Source organism: Vulpes lagopus, chromosome 15 (assembly GCF_018345385.1).
Source record: "Vulpes lagopus strain Blue_001 chromosome 15, ASM1834538v1, whole genome shotgun sequence".
In the NCBI taxonomy this organism is placed as follows: domain Eukaryota; kingdom Metazoa; phylum Chordata; class Mammalia; order Carnivora; family Canidae; genus Vulpes; species Vulpes lagopus.
Genome location: NC_054838.1, coordinates 19127567 through 19152187, shown reverse-complemented (window position 1 = coordinate 19152187; position 24621 = coordinate 19127567). Strand labels below are relative to the sequence as shown.

The 24621-nt window shown below is 38.5% G+C and overlaps 1 protein-coding gene across 1 annotated transcript in view; it reads left to right on the top strand.

Annotated features, from left to right (window-relative positions):
* Positions 1–23924, top strand: part of NLRP14 (NLR family pyrin domain containing 14) — a 32268-nt gene extending 8344 nt beyond the window's left edge. The window contains 8 exon segments of the mRNA XM_041730689.1: positions 1869–2032; positions 4582–4749; positions 11545–11715; positions 12306–12476; positions 13851–14021; positions 16805–16975; positions 22283–22453; positions 23640–23924. Coding sequence (XP_041586623.1) covers positions 1869–2032; positions 4582–4749; positions 11545–11715; positions 12306–12476; positions 13851–14021; positions 16805–16975; positions 22283–22453; positions 23640–23772 — 1320 coding nt within the window. The 3' untranslated portion in view covers positions 23773–23924.
* Positions 23925–24621: the final 697 nt, after the last annotated feature.

Here is a 24621-nt window from a genome sequence, read left to right as displayed (position 1 = left end):
TCTTTTTAATGCTGTGATTGAACTCAGGACATTAGAACGTATTTTGTGTTTTGTGCCTAATATTAGGAAGGCATTCTGGCCATTATATTGCTGGTCCTCATGCTACCTTCCCCTCACCTGTGTTGTAGTGTTACCTAATATTAGAGTTGGCATTGTTGCCAAAATAAACCTGAGATATCAGTGTTTTAAGTGGCACATTATAGGTGGGTCATTGTATTCTACAACACGACAACATTATAGACTTAACAGCCTCTCTGTCTTGTTCACCATAATATCCTATGGCATTTCTACATAGTAAGCACTTGAATGTTGGAATGATTATTGCCTAATTTTGTCAAATTTAAGACCTCAGGTGATGTAGAAACCAGAACTCTGCAATGTTATTCAATCCAAGGTAAGTAAGGTATGGGGGAATCAATATTTATGGAGTATTGAATGAGATCAGGATATGCCACCTCAAAATATGCCACTTTTCCATGAGAAGTCTTTTGAGCTGAAGACCTAAGAGCTCCTGAAACCCCTTACCTGCCTAGAAGCAAAGCCTCTGAAAAGAACTCCACTGTCCTAAATCTTCCCCCTGGAAGGAGTTTCTCTACTTTCTTCTTGGAGACAGAAGTTGGCACCACACCCATGTAGACATAGTCACAAACTATCCTGTTTTATCTGTTCTCTGAAGGGTCCATTTATCTTCCCAACAGATCATTTGTTTTTTCACAAGTGCCTTTACTTCCTCTGCCTTTTTCCTGCTAATTTAGCTATACAAAGCCCAAATTCTACCTTTGAGTTACTCCTCACTGAACGTCACCTACAAGTATCCACAATGCACAAGCTAGTACAACTTGTATGCTTTTCTCTTGTTAACCTGACTTTTGGCATTCCAATTTACAAGTCCCTAGCTAGAAGCTGGGAGGACACAAGGAAAAAGTTTTTTCCTCTCCTACAGCAGCTATTTGTATCAGGCAACATGCTAGATTTCATATATTTTAATATGAATAAGTGCAACTACCAATTGTTAGCAGGTATTTCCCATTGTAAATGCTAAGCATTTTCTGTAGATTGTTTTACTAAATCTTCACAGAAATCCTAAGAAATCGTGTTATCTTCATTATTTAAGATGAAGAAGCTGAGGCTCACATAAATTAGTGCCAGAATCACCCAGGTTAGCGAATAGCAGAGTTGGGACTCAGGACTGTTTTGTTCTAGAGTGTATGCTTATAATCATAGGGTGTTCCTCTGTCTTATTCCTTGTTAACCTTTGTTTATAATGGGCTTATTGAAAGTACGCCTTATAGTTAAATTATACAACATTTGCAAAGTGCTTTTGTGTATGCACTAAACTTGACTATTAGATCCCTGCAATCCTGCAAAAGGGGATGGAATTCCCATTTCTTAGATGAAGAAAGCTTAGAGTTCTCAGAACTGATGTGACTTACCTAAAGTAATGTAGTTTAGAAAACTGGAGAACTAGAGCTCATAACCCATGGTTCTTAATCCCCACTCCGTGCCTGAATCTCTACCCATTACTCTTATTCTTATACTTTGAGTCTTAGATTATTTTTCTCCTTGATACTGGCTCTTTGGATATTTGAAGACCTCTGTCATCCTTCCTAAGCCGCCTCATCCAAAATGAAGTCTCTCTAATGTAATTTTGTGTGTGAGGGAATCCTTCCCCAAGGGAATCCTTGGGGAAGCATAGCCTCCTGGAGTGCCAAGAAGACGACTTTTGAGTGGACTGTGCCCATCCCAGACCTGCACTGATGCATTCGCCATTTCCAGAATATACTTTCACCCAATACCATCTTCTGAGAATTGCCTGGGCTGAAATAGATACATTGGTCTTGTCTTTTTCTCAATTATTTAGGCAAAAGGATGATGGTAGCATTATTCATTGTTGGCAAGATCTCTGTTCTGTGCTTCATACAAATGATCACTTGAGAGAACTGGACCTGTGTCATAGCAACCTTGATGAATTAGCCATGAAGACTTTTTATCAAGAACTGAGGCACCCAAACTGTAAACTACAAAGACTATTGTAAGTTTGGCATGAGGAAGTTTCATGAAATTATTTCAACTTTCTTTGTCCTACCTCCCACTATTACTTATTAGGGGGAACCAATGGATACTTAAAACCCACTGTGTAAAATACCTAAGGACAGCCATAGTATAAGCCTCTGGGGATGTGGAAGCAGACCTAGTTTGTTCTGGGAAGGATTGTATGGAGTGTAGCAGCTGTTGATGTGCATTTTTTTGAGGCTTGATAAGGAATTTTCTAGATGAAGAACAAAGAGCTAAGGCATTCTAGGCAGCTCAACAGAGTATTTTCAAAGATAAATTCTGGGGACACCTGAGTGACTCAGTGGTTGAGCTTCTGCCTTTGGCTCAGGTTGTGGTCCTGGGGTCCTGGGATAGAGTCCTGCATCAGCCTCCCCACAGGGAGCCTGCTTCTCCCTCTGCTATGTTTCTGCCTTTCTCTCTGTGTCTCTTATGAATAAATAAATCTTCAAAACAAAGATAAGATTTTTTAAAAGATTTTTTAATATTGAATAATTGACATTTAATAAAATGCACAGATCTGGTTAAGTTTTGACAATTGCATACACCTATGTAAGCAATACCCAAAATTAGATGGAAAATATATCCCCTCTGGAAGTTTCCTTCTACCTTATTCTATTCAACTTTCTTACCCTATGCAGTCTCTGCAGCAACCACTTTCTTACCTTTTATCACTATAGGTTGCTCTGTTCTTAAAAATTGGGATTGTTTCATATAGTTAGTATGTACTTGTGTCAGTATTTTGCTCAACAAAATATTTTTGAAAATTTACCCACATGTTAGTTGCATGCTTCAGTAGTTCATTGCTGATGAGCATGCCATTGTATGATATACTGCAACTCCTTCTCTTTTGAATAGACCCCTGGGCTGTTTCCAGTTTTTGGCTATTATGAATAAGGCTGCTATGACTATTTTCGTATACACTTTGTGTGTGTTTCAGGTCTTCATCTCTTAGGTTAATATTTTGGAATGGAATTGCTATTTCACAGATGGATGTTAACTTGTTAGGAAATTGCCAATGAGCTCTTTAGAGTGGTTGTACCATTTTTCAGTCGTACTAGCAATATACTAAAGTCCCTGCTGCTCCTCATCCTTGCCGACGCTTGCTATTTCAGTCTTTATTACATCTTAATTTGATTCTACAGACCCTATCACTTCTTTATAGTGGCTGGTTTACACTTCTGTCTCCTTGTCTACTGGCTCTACTAGGAGCTGGAGCTGAGCCTATTCTGTATTCAGTGCCCATCCATGTGCTCAAGGCCTAATTGGTGTTAAGTAATATGTACTGAATGCTGAACAAATGATTAGCACTGGAGATTGTTCTTTTTTTGGCGGGGGGGGGTGGGGTGGAGGGGTGGGAGGACAGGCTTCTCCCTAAATATGTCCCTTGGAATCTGTTTTTAGTGAGATTGACTTTCGGTTTCAAATAATCCGTTTGGCCTGGTTTTACACATAGATGTAGTAGGTGACTGCACAGATGTCAATATTAAGGGGTTCCTGGCAATCCTTTTCCTTTACCCCCAAACATCTCCCCTACATCTCCCTTTCACTGAATGTCACCAGTCTAAAGCCCTAACAATAGCTACTGCCTTCTTTTGGGCTAAAAGGCTTCCTCTTTTACAATGTGAGGGCTTCTTGGGAGGACACCACAAAGGCTGAACTTAGTCTTCCCTCCACAGTGGAGTGGCCTTCCTTCAAGTCCCTCTTTCTTAACACATGAAATTGTACTTTCAATTTATATTTAGTGAGTGCATTAGGCACTTTTACCAGATGATGATGATTAGTGCCATAAAACCCAGGTAAAAGCTGTTTTCTTGGGCCTGGCCAGAAGGAGGGTGAGGGTGAAGGGTAGGTGGTGGGCAAAAGGGAGGAGAGATGATGTTACAAAGGGATGTTCCGAACAGTTGGTGAGCAGTGTAAACATGCAGAGACACTTATGGAAGAATCAGATATAGCTAACAGTCACTGAGTAGCAGATAACAGGAAGAAATATGGGTATATTTAATTTCCTCCCATATTTAGCTTTGGGCTATCTCTGTACACCTTGCCAAGTCCATGAGGTGACATATTTTGCAGTAATCTGTTTTGCTAATCATTTACATCAGTTGATATTAACTATGAACTTACCTTGGGTTATTTAAAGCATGCAATATTATGAATTAATGCTATAATTAAAGTATTTGGAATATCCTCCATTATTTGTGGTATACTGGAATTGAGTTAAAAAACTCCTCTTCTGCTTTTCCTGATATTATCTTCTCTTACTTCAAGGTCAAAAAAAGTTGAGAGTATCAGTTGTCAGGATGTGTAAGGGACACCTAAGTTGTAGCCCAATTGTTTTTCTAAGCAACGTCCTGAAACTGATTTATGACTACCCATGAAATATGAGAAACTAAAAGTAAGATAAGAAATGACAAGAATATTTAGATATGTAAGAGTTGAGTTTGGAAAAAAAAAAGGGGGTTGGGAATGCTCTAACCAGGACAGAGATAATTTTGTTAATTCCTCCTGCATATTTTTCCTCTAAAGGATGAGATTTCTTTCTTTCCCGGGTGGTTGTCAGGATATTGCTAGTTCTTTGACTCACAACCAGAATCTGATGCATCTTGACCTGAAAGGGAGTGATATAGGGGACGATGGAGTAAAGTCATTATGTGAAGCCTTGAAACACCCAGAGTGTAAACTACAGAATCTGAGGTAAGTTGTGAGTTGTTTTTTTGTTCTTGTTATAACTGAACAGATAGACTCTTTTATCCAGATAGATTCTTACAGCCTGGATTTGCTGTTCACAGGACCAGCTTCAGTCTATTTTCACTATATGGAATAGCAGGAATCCGTGATTTCAGAGTGACTTCCTTCTGACAAGACTTTTAACTGCTCCCATCCCCCCACTGAAGACAGTCCCCACTCCATTGTACAGTTCTGTGTCTCCATTTCCTAAATCAAAAAAAAAAAAACAGAATTTATAAAGATTTATATATTTTCATATTTAAGTACAGCCATATGTATATTCATTGTATCTTTGCTTATAAGAATGCACGAATGGTAACTGGGGGCAGAGTTAGAGGGCTCAGTTTTACTTGTTTTGATAACTAATTACTCTTAAAATCGCAACTCCGTGACCAATACAAAAATTTGAAGAAAGCAGCAGCTGTTAATTGTCAAGGTGCTCACTTGCTCTCACACACTGGATCCTAGTAGTGGGTCTGGTTTTCGTTTGTTTTGTTTTGTTTTTTGTTTTTTTCTCCTGAAAGTGAGGGTTGTCGATCCTACTTGGTCCCCACATTGTATGACCAATTTCAAGGGAGATCTCCTTTTCCAAATAAAGGTTTTTAATTCAGTTTCTTACAAAGTAAAACTAAAACAAAACAAGAACAAAATAAAACATAGTCACTGTAGTAAATTTTACCTTAGAAATTTTCATAATCCATGGACTCACTTAGGGGTGGGGAAGAGCTGAGAAGGAGGGTGCAGTAGGGTGGGCAGGGGGCAAGACAGAACCTTGACGCATGAAAGGCCAAGATAGGTTTGTACTTGTCAGAAGCAAATTGTAATCTATATGTAGAAAGCACAAGTAAAATCCAGAACAAGATCTTTTTGCTAATAGGGAGATGAACTAAATTACCTTTGGGAATTCTTTAAGCTTCACCATGTTTTGTAGGATGAAATTCACTAATAGCATGTCTGGAAAGTTGAATGCTTCTTGAACATGGGTTGTGTTCAGTTATTAGCAGGCCAGGTTGGGGTATCGGCTTTACCATCTGTGAAATAGTCTTAAGACATTGTGAGGAATTTTCAGTCACCTGCAGCCTCTAGTCTAGAATGCAGGTGAGAAGTAGGTCATTGGTTCTTCCATCAAAAGTGAAACACGTTAGTAGCAAAAAGCTGTTAAATGGAGGGAAAGAGGTTTTCTTACAGTGGGAGCCATGGGTCAAAGGCAAAAATGTCCTGGCACTTTATAGAGCAGCAGGCCTTGGTAAGATTTTTATCAGTTGACTTTTTTTTTTTTTTTAAAGATTTATTCATGAGAGAGAGAGGCAGAGACTTAGGCTGAAGGAACAACAGGCTCCTTGCAAGGAGCCCAGTGTGGGACCCAATCCCAGGACCCTGGGATCATGACCTAAGAAAAGGTAGATGCTCAACCACTGAGCCACCCAGGTGCCCCTATCTGTTGACATTTGAACAGTGTTTTCCACTGCTAGCCTTCATGTAGACCCAGTTACTAGGCTTTCAAATAGGAAACCATCTATCTGGGTCAGAGTAGGGCTCCTTTTACCAGTAAGTAAAAGGTTTTGGTGGCAGAAGTCATTAGAGCTTCATAATAATTGAATGTCACATTATGTAGGATTGGATGTTCTCCCACGATAGGTGACCCCTTATTTACACTTTGGGGAAAGTTTCAGTTTTATGTTTGCATTAGACCTCGTCACAGTTATGGACAGCTGACTGGCCACAGTAGTCTGGTTTGTGCATAGATCATGCTGAGCTTAACATTGTAGAGTTGCATTTTGATATTTATTTTCCCAGTGATTCTAGATGATGTGAGCAGTGAGAGTATTGATAAATTAGTAGGTCTTTGCCACGCTGCCTCACAAAATATCTCCAATTACCATAGGAATTTTGCAAACTTAAACTATTTATGAAAACTTTAAATTGCTAAGAGACATGAGCATACTGGAAAAGTACAATCGCTTTCATGTGAATCTTTCACTGTAATATTTACTAAAGGTTCCCCTCTAGAAGGGGAGAAAGATCCACTCAAGATCCTTGTGCTAACTTTTTCTACTTCCTACGTGTGGTCCTGATAATAAAAGCCTTGGGCATATTAGTAATGCCACCTTGTGCAATTGTTGATTCCATCAAACAACCACCTGAAGAGTGCCAAAATGGTATTTTTTTTTAAGATTTTATCTATTCATGAGAGACAGAGGCAGAGACACAGGCAGAGGGAGAAGCAGGCTCCTCAAAGGGAACCTAAAGTGGGACTCGATCCCAGGACTCCCAGGTCATGCCCTGGGCCAAAGGCAGACACTTAACTGTTGAGCCACCCAGGCATCCCCAAAATGGTATTAAAGCAAAACATTCTCTACATTTTCAAAGATTTTAAATTTAGAGGACTAATATTTCAGAAAGGGTGGCATCTAAAATAGCTGCCAGGACAAACTGATTACTGATCAAGATAAGAAGGAAGGTGCCTGAGAATGAACCACAGCTTTGATTTTATTATTAACTAGAATAAATATTTTATAAGAGGTAGATAGTATATGGACCAGTGGAAAATTTTTGCTTTCCCAGGAGTTTGGAATCCTTCTAGTTTACTACAATTGTTTACATTCAGGAAGGGTTCAAAAATGAGTTATAAATATGAACAGACTTTGGAAAAGGGAGAGTATACACTTTGAAGTCAGAACTTCTGCATCTGCACAGATTATCCAGCACACAGACTGGAGTTGAAACCTGAACTACTAGTGCTCTTTTCTTTATTGCAAAAATGTCTTCTACTCATTAACTTTAATAAACTTTGATATGTATACATCCACAGCTTCATAATCACACTACACAGGATTTAAATGAAATATCATTTAAAGATTTCAGCCCTAACTTCAAACATAAATAATAATGGAATATAAGAACACCTTGATTTTTGCTATCTTAATTTGAGTTGTAGGAAGAATAACAAATAGGTAAGAATGTGATTTATTTTCCCTTTGAAGTTTAACTTTTGTAGAGATTTTTAGAGAAACTATTTTTTAAAAATATTACTCCAAGTTCCTAAAAATCAATGTTTGGAAGCTATATTTAAATTAACATTAAAGACCGTATAACCACTGTTAAGTATACTTTTTTTGGTATATTCTTCGTTCAGAGGTTGATCCAGATAGTATGATATTTGCAATATTATCTGATTTTATGACTTACAAGATTACAACTTACAAAGATGTTGGTCATTTATGATATTAGATATTAACTCATTTTAATTATATATCCCAATGTATATTTGCATGCTTTTAAATATTAATATAAGTAATAATTATGTGACCTAGAAGGGAACTAAAAGAGATATAGGAAATTCTTTCTTTTAGATTCTTTTGTTAAAAATACAAAGCTGTGTATGATCTAAAAACTGTTTGCATTTTTATTTCTCATTATGGTAAATTCAGACATAAATCCCAACGACCTCTTGTAAGTCTCAAATTACAGAACAAATTAATTTACCTTATGATTTACCTTGATTTATAATAGGTCATGAAGCCTATCCTGTTCATCCAAAGGCTTTCCCTCTTGCAGGGAACAATTTCTATTACCATATTGTTTTAGAAACAACTCTCCTGCCTTCTCGCAATTTCTAATGCCTATCAAAAATAATAATAATCTCGTACTCAAATAACAAAAGAATTACAAAAGTCTTGGGCATCCTGGAAATGATACAGCAGTTTTGAGAAAACATTCACACCGTTGTTCTGAGGGCCTGGAGGGAGGGCCTGGGAGACCATCTTAGCTAAGGGAAGACTGGCCTCTCTGGCGATGCCTCTGGAATGGCAGTGTACCTATCCTGAGCTGCTAGCAGCACAGGAGAGCTTACTTCAGTGGGAAAAATCTGGCATCTTGCATCAGATAGAATCCTTCTAGATTCTATGGATGGAGCCCTTCTAGACGGATGTCTAGATGGAGCCATCTAGAGACATCAGCCATGTCTCCAACATCAGGAGACCTTTATCCTTGAAACGTGGATTTCTTCTTAGTGCACTGCATCTAGGACCACCTGGTGGACCTGTACCCATGGACAGCTGGTTAGAGAGACAGACCGAAATAGATGAGAACAAAATTATAATTGCTTGCTTTAATTTTAAAAATTATAATTTGTCTGGAAATTGTCAGCCTAGGCCCTCACCATAGGGGCACTATTAAGAGATAATTGGGTCATCGCTGCAGCAGGACCCAAATGTAAGTTAACATGTCTCCTCTGTTTGCTGGCCCATATGCAGGGGGCTGTTTGGAATCTGCATCCTCAGCTCAGCTTTTGATTGAATCACTGGTGATTCAGGTTATATATTAATATAATGGAGATAAGACCTTCAAACTCTAGGGAAAGTTATGTTTTTAAAACTTCCTTATATATGTGAGAGGAGAGTACTGGTGATCTTCTGATTGACAAAATCTGTTCCCTATTTGTAACATTTAGAAATTAAATATCAATTTGAAATAAGAGTGACACAGTATTTAAACAAACGATCAAAATTAGACTGATGAGTACTTATGAGTTGTTTTCCCAAGGCCTAGCAAAGGTTTTAGACCTCTTGCTCTGTTTTTCAAGAGTGTCTATTAGTCACTGGTTGTAGCTCTTTTCCTATATAACTGTTACTTTTGGTCATATTAATCTTGTTTTCCCCTTCTTGGGGTATATCAAATTTATTTTCATGGATTTTTTTTTAATATTCATGAGAGAGACAGAGAGGCAGAGACACAGGCAGAGGAAGAAGCAGACTCCCTGCAGGGAGCCTGATGCAGGTCTGGATCCCAGGACCCTGGGATCATGACCTGAGCCAAAGGCAGAGGAACAACCACTGAGCCACCCACGTGCCCCTATTTTCATTGATTTTGTTTTTTATTGTCTGAAATATGGATTTCAGGTTTCCCTTGTCTTTAAACCATTGCACTTTTTTTTTTCTTTTTAAATCTTAAACCTTCCTTTTCTCAACCTGATTTCCACTTAGGATGTGTTCTTCAGAGAATTTGCATCTTCCTATACATTTAAAACGTAAAACAAGCCATTCTAAACATTTTCTTCTGTTTGTTTTCTCTTTTTCGTATGTGTACTTATCTTCTGTCCCTTAGTTAAGCTTTAATATTTTCTCCACATTGGAATCTTTTATCCGTCTAGAAGGGCTCCATCCAAACCCAGCGTTTCTCTTGTTTCTCTGCCTGCTTGGCTGCTGACAGACTTCTCTTTTGTATCACTCTCTTCAGGCTGCTGTAACCAAGTACCCCCTTAAAACAGAAATCTATTTCTCAAAGCTTTGGAGCCTGAAGTTCAAGATCAGGGTGCATTTCTGGTGAGGTTTCTCCCATTGGCTTGTAGGTAGCCCCCTTCTTGTGGTGTCTTCATGTGCCTTTTGCGTGTGTGTGCGTGCATGTTCTTGGTGCCCCTCTCCTAAGGGCACCAGGCCTGTTGCATCAGGGTCCCTCTTATGACCTCATGTAACCTTAATTATCTCCCTAAGGCCTGTCTCCACCTACAGTCACTTGGGAATTTGGTGTTCCCCGAAATTTGTATGTTGAAGCCAATTCAGTCCGTGACACCTTTTCAGGGCAAGTTGGAGTTTTCAGACTTAGGCTGTGTCCTCAGTCATCTGTTGAAGTCTAGTTCTGGATTGAGGAGGGAGCAGCTCTTTCCTACCTATGGACACCCTTATTTTGATGAAGAGAACCAATTCCTGAGGAATGGAGTTGATACGTGCTTGGTTCAAAGAAGGAATTAGAGCAACTCCAGGTTTTTGGAACCTGCTGCCACCTGCCTTCTCTTGGAGCTGGTATCAGGCCCAGGCTTCTCTGAGCACAAATAGGAGTCTCTAAAAATGTGGGCTCTACAGGCACTTCTTCCATTCTTCTGCTTCCCTTCTTTATTTTTAGAAATTATTTTGTTTCTGACTCACTTATTTTTACTCTTAAGGACTGGGTTCCTCAGAAAACATGAATTGACTCCTATGAATAGGTGAGCTCTTAACAGTGGAAATCACACCTTTAGTTCCCGACTTCCTGCCCCTTTGTTTCAGAAGTCAGAGTGTACACAGCATCTTAGTCCACCTTCTTCCAGGTTGTAGTTGGAGGAAATTCTTCCTGGCTTAAAAAAAAAGATTATCATTTAAAAATATCTTTAGGGGGGACACGGGTGGCTCAGTGGTTGAGCCTTTGCCTTCGGCTAAGGACGTGATCCTGGAATACCAGGATCGAGTCCTGGCATCGGGGTCCCTGCATGGATCCTGCTGCTCTCTCTGCCTCTCTCTCTGTGTCTGTCTCATGAATAAATAAAATATTAAAAAAAAAAACCCTAGGGGACAGTTGGGTGGCTCAGTCAGTTAAGCATCTGACTCTTGATTTCTGCTCAGGTCATGATCTGAGGGTTGTGGGATGGAGCCTCCTATCAGGCTCTGTGCTCAGCAGGGAGTCTGCTTGAGGAGTCTCTTTCTCTGTCGCCCACACATGCTCTCACATTCTCTCTCAAATAATCTTTAAAGAATATTTTTAGTACATTCATACCTAATTTCCATAAGGAATTGGAGAGGTGGAGATGGAAGAAACAAGCTTCCTATTCCTTCCTTTTCTAATCTGCTGTTAGAGCCTTGTGCTGATTAAGGAACTCGCTCCATGTAAGGAAGCTGGTCTTCAGAACTGGTCACAAAGCCTGGGAGACTATACCCTCAGGCTGGGTGAGTGGTTGTCATAGCTCTTCTCTGAGTAGGGTCATTTCTGTTCTTTTATGCTGTTTTCCAGCTTGGAATCCTGCGACCTAACTACACTTTGCTGTCTAAATATCTCCAAGGCTCTCATCAGAAGTCAGAGTCTGAGATTTCTGAATCTGTCCACCAATCACCTATTGGATGATGGAGTCAAGCTCTTGTGCGAGGCCTTAGGACATCCCAAGTGTTACCTAGAGAGACTATCGTAAGTCTTGCTCATTTGTTTTCCCTGGAATCCTTTTGTGCAGTCTTGTGTGGCTTAGTGAAGAGCTGAAAGGGCAAACTGCTTGGGCCTTGACACTACTTGGCTCATCTGTCAAGCCTGGGTGAACTCTACGTAAAGGCCTCCTTTCCTTCCTTTTTTGATATTTATTTGTTTATTTTCTTATTTTATATTTATTTATTTATTTTTAAATTTGTTTTATTTATTTTTTCATGAGAGAGGCAGAGGAAGGGAGCAGGTTCCCTGTGGGAAGCCTGATGCAGGATTCAATCCCAGGACCGTGGGATCATGACCTGAGCCAAAAGCAGACACTCAACCACTGAGCCACCCAGGTGTCCCTAGTTTGACTTTTAAATGCTGCTTTTCTTCACGACTGCTTATTTTTATTATTTTCCTCCTCTTCCCCTCCCCTGTATATAGCTGCAGTGGCATTTGTATTTTTAGTAGATTGAAAAGGTTGATTCTATAGCAGAGGTATAGGGGCTTTAAGTTACAGCCTAGAGTCCCTGCAAAGGAGAAGAGAAACAGGAGCTTTGGTATTTGAATAATTCCTTCCTGTGTTTCTCTTTCAGCCTGGAAAGCTGTGGCCTCACGGTAGTTGGTTGTGAGGATCTTTCCTTGGCTCTCATCAGCAACAAAAGATTGACACATTTGTGCTTGGCGGATAACATCTTGGGAGATGATGGAGTAAAGCTTGTGAAAGATGCTTTGAAACATCCACAGTGCAAACTCCAGAGCCTTGTGTAAGACTGTACTAGTTTTCATCCTTCTGATGTATATTACATTTTGAAATCTATTTTAAAAAGGAAAATATGAACATATCCTGTCCCTTTTTCCTTTGTTATCCATAATGAAAATGACAAGGATGATGCTGTTAATAACTACCACATATTGTATCTTTACTCTATGCTGGGCCCTGTGCTAAATTTGTTTAATCTGTACAAAAGCACCTGTTGGTATCAGTTTGGCCATCCGGGTTCTAAGTGCCTCGTTGGACAGGTAGGAAATGTGAGGCTGAGAAAGATTATGTTGCTTGCCTAATACAAGAAAATGATGGATTCAGGACTAAAGTCTGCCTGTCCAGCTCCATTTCTGGGCTTAGAACAGATCTATATTAACACCATTAAACAGAAATGTAGCATCCCATAGTATGGCTATATCACAGTGTGATTATTCTCTTCATTGCTCTTAGACAATTTTAGATGTGGAATTAGAGGCAAAATTTTTATTTTGTCATATATGCTTAAATTTCTTCAGAGATTGTTCATATTTCCTCGGCAGTCTGGGGCCTGCATTTTAATATCCTCACTGGATATCTATTTTTTCCATCAATATTATTTGGATAACTGAAAATAACTAAAAATAATGTATTGAACATCTTCCCAAATATTTTTGGCCTTTAGTATTCTAAGCATTGCCTCTTTGTAGGCCCAATTTTCCTCTGGATGTTTTCTGTTATGTATGTTATATATGATGATTATTAATAGCACATATACATTATAAACATTATTTTTTATATATTGCAAATAGTTTACCTAGCATGTTGCTGTATTCCTAGCTTACAGTCCTTTTTAGAATATAGAAGTTCAAAATGCTTGTGAAGTCAAATTATCTTTCTCCTTATGACTTCTTCTGGAAGTTTTGTCATAATTGGAAATATTTCTTAAAAAAAAGACTAATGTCCTATTCCTTATGGTTTACTTTTTAAATTTAAATGTTAAATTATTCCTAATTTACTCTAATAAAGCTTAAACTTATTTCCCCCATATGTCAGGTCTGCCTTCCCAAATTATTTATGGTATAATCTTTTCCCTACTGTCTGGAAATGCTACTTCTATTATGTACAAAAAGTACTTTATTATGATTACTCCTGTACAGTGTGAAGAAGTTAACATTTCACTTATAGTAAGAAAAATTCTGAGAACATGGATCCAGTTTGTGCAATTTGGTACAAACCTAAGTATCCCAAGGGATACAGGCAAAGAGGTAATGAGGGAAGAGAATATTTGAGATAGTGCTGGCAAATAAGGGACCAGAGCATGAAACCTTTTCAAAGATAAAAATCTCTGGCCAGTAAAGCAGTGATTCCATCTTTGCTTACATTGTCCTTCCTATAGGCTAAGGCGTTGCCACTTCACTTCACTTAGCAGTGAACATCTCTCGTCTGCTCTCCTGTGCAACAAGAGCCTGATACATCTGGATCTGGGGTCAAACTGGATACAAGATGATGGAGTAAAGCTTCTGTGTGATGCCTTTCGGCATCCAAGCTGTAACCTTCAGGACTTAGAGTAGGTTTTCTGTGACCTTCCTTTACGTACTTTCACTACTGTGAGGTCAGGGGAGATGAGGAAAGGGATGAGCTGTGTATCTATCTGTCAGAGAAAGAATAAACAGCTGATTGCCTCTCTCTCATCCTGCCTGAGACAAGTTTGGGAAGTATGTTCATCAGATTTTTCTTAAACAGTTACTACAGTAATTAAAGTCAACCTCCCTCAGGTAAGAAGGACCAGACAACAGGCTGAACATCAGCCATTTTATTTTATTTTTTGGTTGTGCCCCAATGAGTTTATTGTGTGTCCTCTGCCTTATATCCAAGAGGCAGAAATTATGCTCTACTTTTCTTTTCAATTAAGCTTTTTTTTTTAAGATTATTTATTCATATGAAAGACAGAAAGGCAGAGGGAGAAGCAGGATCCCTGTGAAGAGCCTGATGTGAGACTCCATCTCAGGAACCCGGGATCATGACCCCTTTGCCCTGAGCCAAAGGCAGACACTCAACCACTGAGCCGCTACCCAAGTGCCCCTCAGTTCAGGTTTATAACTAGGTCAACTTCTAAAGAAACTAGGAAGACAATTTTTTTTTTTCTTTTAGAGAGTGCATGTGCAAGCAAGGTAGCAGAGGGAGAGAGAGAATCTCAGGCAGACTCCATACCCTACTGGGAGCCATATTCTTGGGCTTGATCTCATGACCCTGAGATTGTGACCTGGGCTGAAATCAAGAGTCTGATGCTTAATGGACTCAGGATGGACTGAGCCCACCCAGGCACCCACTAGGAAGGGAATTTTTAAAAATATCCAACAAGCCAGTCATTATTAAACAATAGCTGTTCTTATTATATCCTCCCATTCTGTGAGTGGGTCTACACACACATGCATGCTGCGTCTATATGTAATTGTGAGTCCTGCATAGATAGGACTTTGAGGCTTCCTTTTCATATGATGGTATTTCAGAAATGTTTGAATACTTATATACAGTTATCTTATTGGCTATTTTAACAGATGCACTATATTTAGTGTTTAATATTTCAATATGTAAATGTTGTGGCTAGAGTGAAGCAACATAGTGGTGTTACTTAGTGGTCTTAGCTCCCTTTCCCACCAGGGCCTCCCATGGGACTAGTCACCTGGATAAGTCATTAAGTCAAACTCTAGCATTTTAGAACTATAAACTCTAGATTGTTGGTATATCCAGAGGTATTTGGCTTGACTGGACTGACTCAGGATAGCCAAATTGCCACAAGAGTTTAATAGTTGATTGTCACATTGGTAAACACTAAGGCGATTCAACCTGTGAGTCCCGTAAATACCTGTACTTTCTTCAGGAAAACGTGTATGATGTGATTCTCTGAAGTTTCAACTGGAAGACAAAGTTTTACTTCATGGAAATTATTGTTAAATCCAATACCTTTATGTCAGCTACAATTTCTAAGTGACCTATACATGCAAGGTGTTTGGTTAGTCCACTTTGTCTCCTCACCACTGCTATAAACACATAGACAGATCTTTTGGTTTCTTAGCTACCTTCACAGCCTCTATGCAGCCCATGCCAATTCTTTTAACCAAAGTTGACAACAAGTATAAGCTACATACTGAGGGCATTAAAAGCTGTTACTAACGTGATGCTCTTGCCCTCCAGTATCTCACAAAATGCTGAGGTCAGGGAAATAAATACAAAGCCAGTTAGAACATATTCCATGTATTATAAATTTTTTTAAATTTTTATTTATTTATGATAGTCACAGAGAGATAGAGGCAGAAACACAGGCAGAGGGAGAAGCAGGCTCCATGCACCGGGAGCCCGACGTGGGATTCGATCCCGGATCTCCAGGATCGCGCCCTGGGCCAAAGGCAGGCGCCAAACCGCTGCGCCACCCAGGGATCCCTATTCCATGTATTATAAAGATAGGACAAAAGTCCCAAGAAGCAAGGAGTGGAACAGAGGGGACTGAGTTACCTTAGCCTTGAAAGATGAGGAGGATTTTGTTGGGTGCAGGTATCCTTGGCAGAAGGTAGGAAGAGAGAAGAGACATGAAGATAGAGGTGGTAGGTTTGGGGGGAAAAAATGGATGTGTATGGTTGGTGACTAGGATGGGGATGAAATATGGAAAGAGAATGCTGGAAGCCAGATTGTAAATGCTCTTGACTGCCCTACTGGAGACTAAAAGAAATGTATTCATATATGCAGTCTGCTGCTGCTCGGAAAAAATGCTTTCTTAAAAAAGATTTTATTTATTTATTCATGGTTGAGAGAGAGAGAGAGAGAGAGAGAGACAGGCAGAGGGAGAAGCAGGCTCCCTGCAAGGAGCCCGATGTGGGACTCGATCCCAGGACCCCGGGATCATGACCTGACCCAAAGGTAGACACTCAACCACTGAGCTCCCCCCCGCCCCCCAGCCATCCCAGAAAACATTTTAAGATATATTCCTTGGAAGTGTTTTTATTTCAAAAATATATTAGAAACTGAAAGCACAGAGATCTGTGGGTTCCTTGGGTAAACTTCTATTCCCCCCCCCTTTTTTTTAGTTTTGATAGGAAAAAGTATATATACCTCTGATTTGGGAAGCTTGGTAGATAACGTGTTTTGGGGAGAAAGCAGCTTTATTCACTGCTTTTTCTTCCCATTAAGAAATCCCATTTGTTTCTGCTGATAACGTTAGACATTCCTATGTGCATCCTGAATTGTGGATAGAAAAGGGGTCAGGGAAAAGGCTCAGATACCTGGGCTTCTCTCCTAGGAATAACTAATTAAGCTTCACAACCAAATGTCTCACTTCATCTGTATTTCTTGCAGATTGATGGGCTGTGTTCTTACTAGTATGTGTTGTCTGGATCTGGCTTCTGCTATTCTGAACAACTCACACCTACAGAAACTGGACCTTGGGCACAATGACCTGCGGGATGATGGAGTAAAAATTCTATGTGAGGCTTTGAGACATCCAAACTGCAATATTCAGAGGCTTGGGTGAGTTCAGTTTTCCATCAAGAAAATGCTACATATTTGGTGGCTAGTGTGGCTAGAAGAAATTTAGTACACAAAAGAGGATGAAAAATGGAATAGAATGTAAGTTACTATCAGAAATGAGAATCTGAATTTCAAATATATGGATCAGTGTGTATTAAGCATTAGTATTGAAGCTGTATTTCATGTTTCTTAGTGTCCTCCTTAGTGCTTTGGCCAGAGTCTATATTAAGTAAATGGTACTAGCTTTAAGCTCTTCCATGTTCTGTCATCTTTCAGATATTCCATCTGTCTTTGAATGAACTTCTCTTATTAAATTGAAGATTTTTGGAACACCTGGGTGGCTCAGTTGGTTAAGTGCCCAACTCTTAATTTCGGCTCAGGTCATGATCTCAGGGTCAGGAGATTGAGTCCTGCATTGGACTTCACACTGGGTGCTTAAGATTTTGCTTCTCCTTCTACTGTTCTCTCCCCTCCCCTCCCCTGGCTTGTGTGAGCTCACCTGCACATGTGTACTCTCTCTCTCTCAAAAAAAAAATAAATAAATAAATAAACTGAATATTTTGCCAATTGTCTTCTATCTGGAAAAATGCTATCTATGCTCTTTTTAAAAAAGATTTATTTTTGAATCTTTTAAAATCTTTAACATATCTTATTCTAAAGAGAGGTAGAGGCAGAGAGAGGGAGAGTGTGAGTAGGGGGAGCGGTGGAGGGAGGGGTGAGGGAGAGGATCCCAAGCAAACTCTGCACACTGAGCGTGGAGCCCAATTGCAGGGCTTGATCTCCTGACCCTGAGATCATGACCTGAGGTAAAATGAAGAATTGGACCCTTAACCGACTGAGCCACCTAAGCATCCTACTATCTATGCTCTTAAGAAGCCTGTGGTCTAATAAAATCTTATCTTCTGTTTTGAATACTTCTGTTTTGAGTTCAATCGTATATTGTTTATTTTTTTAAAATCTTGAAATGATATTGGCTAGTACATTTTTACTTGTATTGCATGAATTATTGACCTCTGGGTCAAGAATTTTGTTCTGTATGTGAGAAACGCAAATATTTTGTCTCCCAGACTCTTTCAAGAAAGTGCTGTTTTATCTATGTTTGCATCAACTGTTTATTGTGATAAAAATATATATTGTAACTATTGGATCTGAAATGTAACTTTATCCTGCTTATAACCTAATAAGTTAGCCTTGTTATCCATTACAACTCATGAGAGGGAGCAAGACCTGCTGATCTTGGTATCATTGGCAATAAAGGGAGCAAAAAATTGGCCCAAAGCAGTCCCATCTCCAATAAAGAGATACTCAGTGGCCCATACTTCCACATTTAACAAACCTCTAACCTCACCAGTGTGGTCTGTGTTCTTCCACTGATTTGGGTCATCATGCCCAGCTGATTCTTCCCCTTCAGCGTCCTTACTGGTTAAAAATTGTTTTTGTCTTGGATGTCCATAGGATTGCTCTTCAGGAACAATCATTCCCGTGTAGAATTTTCCTTATTAATATTTTTCTGGGGAAATGGTGTGCTATTTTAGTCTATAGATGGTGCTCTTTATTTTGGTAGGGTTTCCTACTTTAATTTCTGCTTATCTGATTTTCAGGGTCCTTAATTATGCTTGTGTTGGATCTCTTGTCTGTCTTTATAAATTTTTTAAAACTCCTTTTCTTTCACTTTTCTCTAACCCATACTACATATTTCTGAGTGTATTTTCAGCAGTGGCAACCTCCTTTTTGCTTCTTATGTCACCTACATTCTGTAATTTTTATTTTTCTCTCCTGATATTTTAAAGATCTGCCTATGTTCATCTTTTGTTTCTTAAATTCCATATGAGGGAAATCATATGATCTTTCTTTCCTTATTTCCCTTAGCATAATACACTCTAGCTCCATGCATGTCATTACACCTTTTTGATGGCTGAATAATGCCATTGAATGGCAAAGGAGATTGAGATATTTATATATATATAAATATATATATAATCAGTGGACACTAGGGCTTTTCCCATTATTTGGCTATTATTGATAATACTGCTATAAACGTCAAGTGCATGTATCCCTTTGAATCATTTTTGTGTCCTTTGGGTAAATACCTAGTAATGCAATTGCTGGATAGTGATAGTTAAAAAAACAAAAAACAAAACCAAAAACAAGAAAAGCAAATACAAAACAGACCCTTAACTATAGAGAACATACCGAGAGTTAATGGAGGGAGAAGGTGGGTGGTAGATGGGCTTAGATGGGTGATGAGTATTAAGGATGGCACTTGTAATGAGCATGGGTGTTGTATGTAAGTGATAAATCACTAAATTCTATTCCTGAAATATTACACTGTATGTTAACTAACTGGGAATTTACATAAAAACTTGAAATGTTTATACACAGAAAAAAAAATCTGCCAAGTCATATTTTAAACATTTTCACTAGGAAATATAAAATATATACAAACAAGTAAATAAACCTGTTTTTTTTTTTAAAAAAACAAAACAAAAACAAAAAAAAACAGGTCAGTAAATTGAATTTGCCCAGGAAACTAAAGTAACCTTTATCTTTATCTTTGTGGCCATCATTTATTTGTACAGTGACCATGAGTGTATATAGTCCTAGGCAATATATTAAATTATGCCAGGTTCTGCATTTTATGTACAGAGGATCCTACTCTGTATATTCTTTTGTGTTATGATTTTTTTGTGTGCATTGTTAGGAATTTGGCATCCAGTTGTTTCATGTAGTTTTTTAAATTATTTATTCATGAGAGATACAGAGGCAGACATAGGCAGAGGGAGAAGCAGGCTCCATGCAGAAAGCCCAATGTGGGATTTGATCCTAGGACGCCAGGATCACACCCTGAGCCAAAGGCAAATGCTCAACTGCTGAGCCACCCAGGCATCCCCATGTAGTTAGTTTTTTAGGTCATTTTTATCACAGTAAAGTATTCCAGTGAGTCACTATACCACAAACTATGTAACCCTTCTATTATATGCGGACTTTTGTGTTTTTATTTTATAACCAGTGCTTCTGATGAATATTTCAATAATGAATTCTGAAGCACATACGTATATATCCATCAAGGGTAAACAGGAGTAGATTTATTACATCATGGGGACTAGGTCCTCAAATTTATCAGGTTTTGTCAAAAAAAAAAAAAAAAAAAGATTGTACTAATTTCATCTGCCCCTGGTAGTGTGTGATGGTTCTTGTTCTCTATTCTTGCCAGTTTTGTCTGACTTAATTTTTAAAGTTTTAGTGAATCAGGTGTGTTTCAACATGTCATTGTGGTTTGTTATATGAATATTTTAACATCTTGGTTTATAAAGGAGATTAGGTTATAAATTTCTTGTGTAGTCCCCTTCAAGTTTTGGTATCCAGATGATCGTATTTTCAAAAAATGAGTTCAGGAGTGATCCTCTTCTCTTTTCTAGGGGAGTTTGTGTAATATTGGAATTTTTTCATCCTTGAACTTCGTGGAAATTTCTGGTAAAGCTATATGATACAGAATTTCCTTTGTGTGGAAATTTGACTTCTGATTCATTTTTAAAAATAATTATACATTTATGTAAGTTTTCTAGAGTAATTCTTGGTAAGATTATTCCTACGATTTTATCCATTTCATCTGAATTTTAAAACTTATTGGCAGGTGTCTAAAATTTTATTCTCTACTCAACTTCTGATCATCTCCAGTGACTTAGACATCTAGTGATGTCTCCTGTCTTTTCCTGGTATTGGCAGTTTGAATTTTTTCTCGTTTTACTTTTTCAAAGAACACAACATAGATTTTCTCTATATATTTTATTTCATTAATTATTATTTTATCTTATTTCTGCTTTTATTGAGTTTATTTTACCATTCTTAAATTCTTGAGTTGGAAGATAAATATTTCCTCCTTTTCCAACACTTAAACATATGACTTTTCTTCACATCATTGCATTAATTCCATCCTATATTTGATATTATATGCACCATTTGTTATTTTTGAGTCTAAAATATTTAACTTCCCTTATGATTTTTTTCTTCAATCTATAGGTTATTTTAAAGTATAATCCCTAATTTTCAAATATGAGGGGTTTCTTGTCATCTTTTTATATTTAATCTCTCGCATTGTGGTCTGAGAACATACTAAGCATGATTACAGTTCTTTGAAATTTGATATTAGCCTCATGACCTAGTATATAGTCAGTTCTTCTATGTGTACCATGATGCACTTAATATGAAGAGTTATGGATTGCCATATTGTATATAAGTGAATTAATATTCTGTTATTCAGATCATCTATACATTTTTTTTAAAGATTTTATTTATTCATGAGAGAGACAGAGAGGCAGACATAGGCAGAAGGAGAAGCAGGCTTCCTGCGGCAGCCTGATGCAGGACTTGATCCCAGGACCCCAGGATCAGTCTGAGTCAAAGGCAGACGCTCAACCAGTGAGCCACCAAGGCATCTTTAATTTTCTATATTGTGAAGCCATTATTAGTGACTGCAAACTTAGAATGATTATTTCCTGATGAATGCTTAACCTCGTATGTCTCCTACTGCTTTTTACCCTACGGTTTATTTTGTGTGATATTAACCTCGTGTCATAAATAGTGAAATTGTTGGTCTATCACATTAATGGCAAGTTCCATGTGGAGGCAGCAACTTAAATGTTTTAAACTCAGCACCTATATAGGCACTCAATTATTGAATGGCTAGGTAAACATAAGATTAGTTGCTTGGGGATGTCATCAGGTGTAGAAGGTTGAGTTTAAAATACTTCAATTCCTAGTAGTATCATTGGTTTATGCAAATGTCCTCTGTTGACTATTGGTTAATTTATCTCCTTTAACCATTTTCCTTCCCTTGTGTAGGCAGCTGGCCTACTGTGTTTGAAATATGCCATATAATTGTATCATTGTAAAAGATATAATGTTTTTTGGTGTATGCATTTCTATTTGCATAAATGGCACAGTGCTAGAGACCTCATTCTATACCTTGCTCTTGAAATACTCAATACCATATTTCAAAAGTCTACTTACACATCTATACTTTTAATGATCAAAAATCCAACTGCTTCAGCTTTTCTTAGTGTGTTTTCCTATTTATTCCCTGGACCATAATTATGAACTTGGAATTCTTGATTTAGGAAGGGATATATTCAGTCTATAAATATCTAGTAAGAATGAATATGAGAAGGACTTACATTCTTCAAACTTACTCTAATTATGCTCCCTTCATTTTAAGCTTTGGAGTCCTCCTACACTCCCAGCTCACAGATCTCTTACGTTCTTGCTCTCTGGGGTAAAATTTTTATCTTTAGTCTCTCTTCCCTGCAGATTGGAATACTGTGGTTTGACCTCCCTGTGCTGTCAGGATCTCTCATCTACTCTTAGAAGCAACCAAAACCTGATAAAAATAAACCTGAAACAGAATACTTTAGGGTATGAAGGAATGATGAAGTTATGTGAAGTCTTGAAGTCTCCTGAATGTAAACTGAAAGTTCTGGGGTAAGTCTTCATTAGCTTCTTAAGGTGAAAGTTTCTTGTAATGGGATTTGGGGAACCACTTGTGTACTGCAGCCTAAGGATCAGCCTGATTGTGGATCCTTGCATATTTTTGAGGCCTGTATTTATTTTTCTCACATAGGACATGGAATTTTGAGAGTGTAGCATAGTGGTAACAGCGAAGAACTCTAAAGCAAGACTACCTGAGTTTGAAAGCTAGCTGGAACTTACTAGACATTTGAACTTGCACTAGTCTCCAATCTCTGTGTTCTGGTTTCCTTATCTACAAATGGGTGAAATGATATCTGCCCATGTTTTATTATGAGGATTGATCAGCTGACTCAGAAGGGGGGCGCCTATTCTGCTTTACTATCTGAAGGTAGAGTGTTTCTATGAAAACCTTTCATAAGCCAAAATGATGTAAAGCAGAGAAGCAATTACAATTAATTTTTTATGGGAAATTTTTTTTTTGAGCATTCCTGGACCTAAACAATAACCTCTTTCAGGCTTTTCTGATACCTTAGGACACATACACAAAATAAATTGATATAAAGCACAGATGCCTGACAGTTTAAAGCTATGCCAGCATGGTGCTGAGAGGCAGTGTAGGTCCCAGAGAAGGGGCGTGGGGGCGTGGAAGGGCCACTGCTCTTGTTGCTTGGGTTTGTGCTGCCTCTATAATGGCTTGCTAGATCCAAATGCTATTTTCGCTTTTTACCTGTGTGTGTGTGTGTGTGTGTGTGTGTGTGTGTGTGTGTGAGAGAGAGAGAGAGAGAGAGAGAGAGAGAGAGAGAAAGGCAAAAATCTTTAGACTTCCTTTGGTTATCAAAAACAGTTGCTAATGTAGGTCTCTGATAAGGGTGAAGTGGTATAGGTATGATCTTTGAACAGCCAAGGGTACCTGTAGTTAGAACGGTGCCTAGCATATAACACATAATAGTGTTATGTGTTAGCTGTTGCTATCAGTAGTGCTGTTTTGTTTGAGAAGCAAAAGCCTCCTGGAGGATCCTCTTAAATTTTAGTCCATTTCTATTACTACTCTCTATTTTCCTTCACCTCCTGCCTTCCCTCTCCTGTGTATCCCTCACTTTCCTTGCCCACTCCCCAGCCATGTTCATTTGTGTCTACTGCAGTCTTTCTCAGAGAAACAAATCTGAGTGCGAGAAGAGGTGTTCCCTTGTTTTCTCAGGGTGTGCAAAGAAGCATTTGATGAGGAAGCTCAGAAGCTGCTGGAAGCTGTGCGAATTAGCAATCCACACCTCATCATTAAGCGCGATTATAATGATGATGATGAAGATGGTTCCTGGTGGCGGTGTCCCTGATTTGAAGAACCTGATGTTCTTTTTAAAAGTAAAATGAAGGCCTCAGAGTGACTAGGCTTGGGCCTCTTAGCTTTAGGTGCTTTATGCCCAGACTGTTTAAGGTCTGTTAGATGTAGATGAGTCACTTCTCTGTAACATATCTGTTATATTTCACATGGGAGTTGAAAGGCTATAAAATAAAATGAAAAGCATAAAGCTCTGTGAAAGGTATAACATGTTTTTAATTGGATAGAGCTTTAGAATTCAAATGCGAGAATCCTAGAAATGACACCAGAGGACGGGGCCAGGGCAGATGACATAAGAATGTCTGTTTTCCTTTCTCTCCCTCCCATAGTTGGCTTACTTCACAGCCTCACCAGCTTTGGGATATTTTACTGACTGCTTTTCTTTGTGTGCTCCCGGGACCACTGTTGTCTAAATACTTTGGGTGTTTCTTAAAATGCAGATTATTAAGCTCTGTATCAGACTTACTGAATCAGAATAACTGGATGAAAACCTTAGGAACTGGCACTTTAAATAATTTTCCAGGCAGTTTTTAGGCATGTTATGATTTGAGAATTGCCGGTCTCAATTGAAGCGGGAGTCCACTTCCTCAGTGAACATTTTCCGTAGCCTGTTGCAAAGATATAAGTGGATATAGGATTATTGAGTTTAGAGCTAAAGTCATGTGCTTTGACAGAAACCTGATTCAGTAACCTTTTCTGTGAAAGACTTTTAATTATTTATTAATATGTGAAAAACCATTCCAAAATTTAGTGACTTAAAGCAGTTACTGCTTTGTTCTATCTCATGACTTGGTAGATTAGAATTCAGAGGGGCTCAGCTAAGCATTTCTTACACTCCACACAT